The sequence below is a fragment of the Leuciscus leuciscus genome (genome assembly GCF_965113295.1).
Source record: "Leuciscus leuciscus genome assembly, chromosome: 16".
NCBI lineage: Eukaryota > Metazoa > Chordata > Actinopteri > Cypriniformes > Leuciscidae > Leuciscus > Leuciscus leuciscus.
The window spans coordinates 30,638,034-30,641,764 of NC_138740.1; the positions used below are offsets into that span (position 1 = coordinate 30,638,034).

At 35.7% G+C, this 3,731-nt stretch overlaps 1 protein-coding gene across 1 annotated transcript; it reads left to right on the top strand.

Annotated features, from left to right (window-relative positions):
- The first annotated feature begins 270 nt into the window (after positions 1-270).
- On the top strand, positions 271-2,875 carry esm1 (endothelial cell-specific molecule 1). Its single transcript, XM_082142186.1, has 3 exons — positions 271-766; positions 2,152-2,295; positions 2,442-2,875. The coding sequence occupies exons 1-3, from the start codon at positions 361-363 to the stop codon at positions 2,522-2,524; spliced, it is 633 nt and encodes a 210-aa protein (XP_081998312.1). The 5' UTR covers positions 271-360; the 3' UTR covers positions 2,525-2,875.
- Positions 2,876-3,731: the final 856 nt, after the last annotated feature.

The following is a 3,731-nucleotide window of genomic DNA, read 5'->3' on the forward strand; positions in this document are numbered from 1 at the left end:
GTTCAAGCTTGGGTTTAGGAGTTTGCTTTTTGTGACATAATTAGCCAACAATGACAGAAGAGACAATTTCCTTCTCAAACTAGAAAAGGACCATTTTAATGCTCCTCTAACGGAAAACATCTTGTCATGCACGTTCACGTCAGGGTCACGGGGGTCATCTTTAAAAGCCTTCAAATAAACAACTCCAGACTTAAGTGATGACATCAATTCCTGGATGGCAGCACGGCTCTAATTCCACTTCCACGCCGGATTTCTAAAACAGGGAAGGGGGGGAGGCTGGCAAATAGACAACAACACCGGATTGAGGAAATTGACGAGGGCATACTATGTGCAAAACAAACTTGTTTAAAGCTGACAGGCATGCAGCCCGAGCTGTTTCTTTCACTGTCCCATCTAAGAAGAGGACAGCTCCTCCCTAGTGCACAGCATCCAGCGTGGGCTTCGTTATCACTTCAAGTCATGCGTTTGTACGCGATCCCAGTGTTCCTGTTGATGGTGTTTGGAGGAGCTGACGCGTGGGGTGCCGGCGGTAAATACGCCGTTCACTGCCCGGACAGATGCAACCCCGCACAGTGCGGCTCGACGCAGCGCTGCAGGCGCACGGTCCTGGATGACTGCGGGTGCTGTCAGGTCTGTGCTGCGGGACGGGGAGAGCACTGCTACCGCACCGTGTCCGGGATGCACGGCGTCAAGTGCGGACCGGGACTCTTCTGTGACTTCTACAAGGATGAGGATGATTATGGAGATGAATATGGCATCTGTAAAGGTACAGTCTGCTGCGTGCACCTGTTTAGGCTGATGGGATTGTGGGGAATTCACTTATTCAAAGTATTCAATGATTTTGTAATCAGTTAGCCTATGTTTTCAGTATTAACACAACTGAAGTTAAAATCAAATGCAAATTTCAGAGCAAGAGAACACTTAAAAATTACTTAAATTAAGGTGACATGAAGACAGAAAAACATTGAATTATTACTTTTATCTCACCAAACAGATGAATCACATATCATCTCTTTATATAAGTACATATGTAGTCTTCTTAGTCTATCTATCTATCTATCTATCTATCTATCTATCTATCTATCTATCTATCTATCTATCTATCTATCTTGTACCCTATAAAATCAATTTACATGAGATATATTATATATTTCTTTGCTAAATAACTGTAAAAAAAATTATAAATTGTTTGTGTATATAATAAATAATTATTTGTATTGTACAAATATTGCACAATACTTTGTATTGTGTTCACGGATGTTCTAATGATACACTGTTTATTTAAATGTAAGTTATGTCATAATATTTTCTTCTATTATTTTGATGTTTTTAGTATTACTAAAAACGCTGTGTATTCCACGTTTTGACAATATTGTATTATTTACAGTCATGCCAATAAAGCAATTTTAAATTTGAATTTATATATATATATATATAATCAAAGCTTTAATATTGTGTCTCCTATGGTCAATATAGTTTTCATAAAGGCTTTTTTAAAAGAAGAATCATAAAGAAATTTCAAAACAATTTGTGTAGAAGAAACTATGTGTATGCAAGGAAATAAAAATATATTATTACAAAATTATTACAAAATCTTTATAGTATATAATGTCTGTTAACTGTCTGTTAAATTAATTTTTGAGTATAGCTGATGTTTCACACAGCTTCATCTCACCTGTTCAATGCAGATTTTTCTTTTTAGAATATTCATATATTTACCAAAAGCCTCATGCTTAGCTGGAGGTTTTTGTGTGGTCTCAGGTTACAGGTTAAAGACCAGTTCAGCATACTAAAGAAAACTCACCCCAGAGTGTCTTTTCTGTGGAGTCCTTCCAGGGCCCCTCAAATTATCACTTAATGTATTATGTAAGAACAACGTGAGTTGGTGAATGAACACTTTGTATTAGTGGAACACACTCCCTCCACACCAATTCCTCACACTCAGCCTTTTAATTGAGTCTTACCACCAGTGTTAGATGTAAGTGAGCCTTTCTGATCCTTTTATACACAAATACTGGATTAGCAATGACTAAACATCTTCAAAAAGAGAGTATTTGCCAATGGCAAGTGGAAAAGTCGTGGCAAATATTTACTTCCAGATTCTGTAATGGCTAAATTAGCTGTCACATGTCTTTGTTTTTCTCTTATTAGAATGCATGTATGGGACGTACGGTATGGAATGTCGGAAAGTATGCAACTGTAAAGCGGGTGGACTGTGTGACAGAGAAACAGGCGCTTGTCTCTCCTTTAAATTCTTGGCTAAAATGGCCATGCTGAAATCTCAGTCAAATGAAGGTGAGTTTATTGTTTAGTAAAGTGCACAATGTAATTCATTTTAATAATACATTTTTAAAAATCACCTTTGATATGTGTCCTTTGATATGATGTGAAATTGTGTAGAATATTATTTTTATAAAATATATTTTTTAATCATATGACAGGTAATGAACTGGGCTCGGGTGACACGAACACTGAAACCAGCAGCAATCGGTCCTCCGCTCGCAATTTACTCCCCCCTCGCTGACAGAAACTCACACTCTTCAGTTTAGTTAGTGTACATGTAGCATAATATATTCAAAGAGCAAACGGATGTATTTTAATATGTTTAAAAGGGTCAAAGAAAACAATATGTTTTATTCTGTATATTTTACAGATGTGTATGCCAGTTATGTATTTATTCCAAAGCATGTCACCATGAATTCACTTGCTCACACACACACACACACACACACACACACACACACAGACACACACACACACACACACACACACACACACACACACACACACACACACACACACACACACACACACACACACACACAATAATAATGTTCTCTCAGCAACTCATTATGCTGAAACACTCAAATGAGATGTTAAAATTACGGTTGAAGTGAATGAACACACACAAACACTTTTACATTATGAATGTATTACAATCAAACATGCAGCAGTGTTTATATAATCATATTTAATGACAAACACATTCTAAGAGTATATACCAGGCTCAGTTCCAAGACTGATCAGCATTAGCATCAGTTATGACTTTAATATGCCATCACATATTTGACCTCATGGTCTCTGTAATGCTAAATTATGTTTTTAATGTGGTATATTAAGGCCAAGGAGATTATTATAATTTATGGAGTGTATATCCTTCAAATATGTTTGTAAATTATTATCTGTAAATCTTTGCTTTAAACCCCCATTGAAAGAGATCATATGAATTCTTACTGCTTTATGTATGAGATTTAAATTAAAACCATGTCATTCTGAGAAAAAATATCTTGGTTTGTTTCTTACTTTTCTTTTTTGTCAACTTTTTAAAGTGGAATCTTTTTTTTATAATATTTTAAAAGTGTGAAAAAAATCCAAAATGAAAATTAATGTTTATATATATACACACATACATGTGCATAGGCTACATTATATTTATGTATATACACATACAGAATATATATACTGTGGGGGAAATAATTATAATTATTTGATCCCCTGCTGATTCTGCTCTTTTTTAACGGATAGAGACAGAATATCAACCAAATAATCCAGAAAAACACATTATATAAAGGTTGTTAATTGATTTGCATTTGATCGAGTGAAATAAGTATTTGATCCCCAACCAACCAGCAAGAATTCTGCCTCCCACAGATTGGTTATGTGCCCATGTGGTTATGTACACAGATTAGTCCTGTCACTTTAAGGAAGTACTCCTAATGTCCTAATGTCAG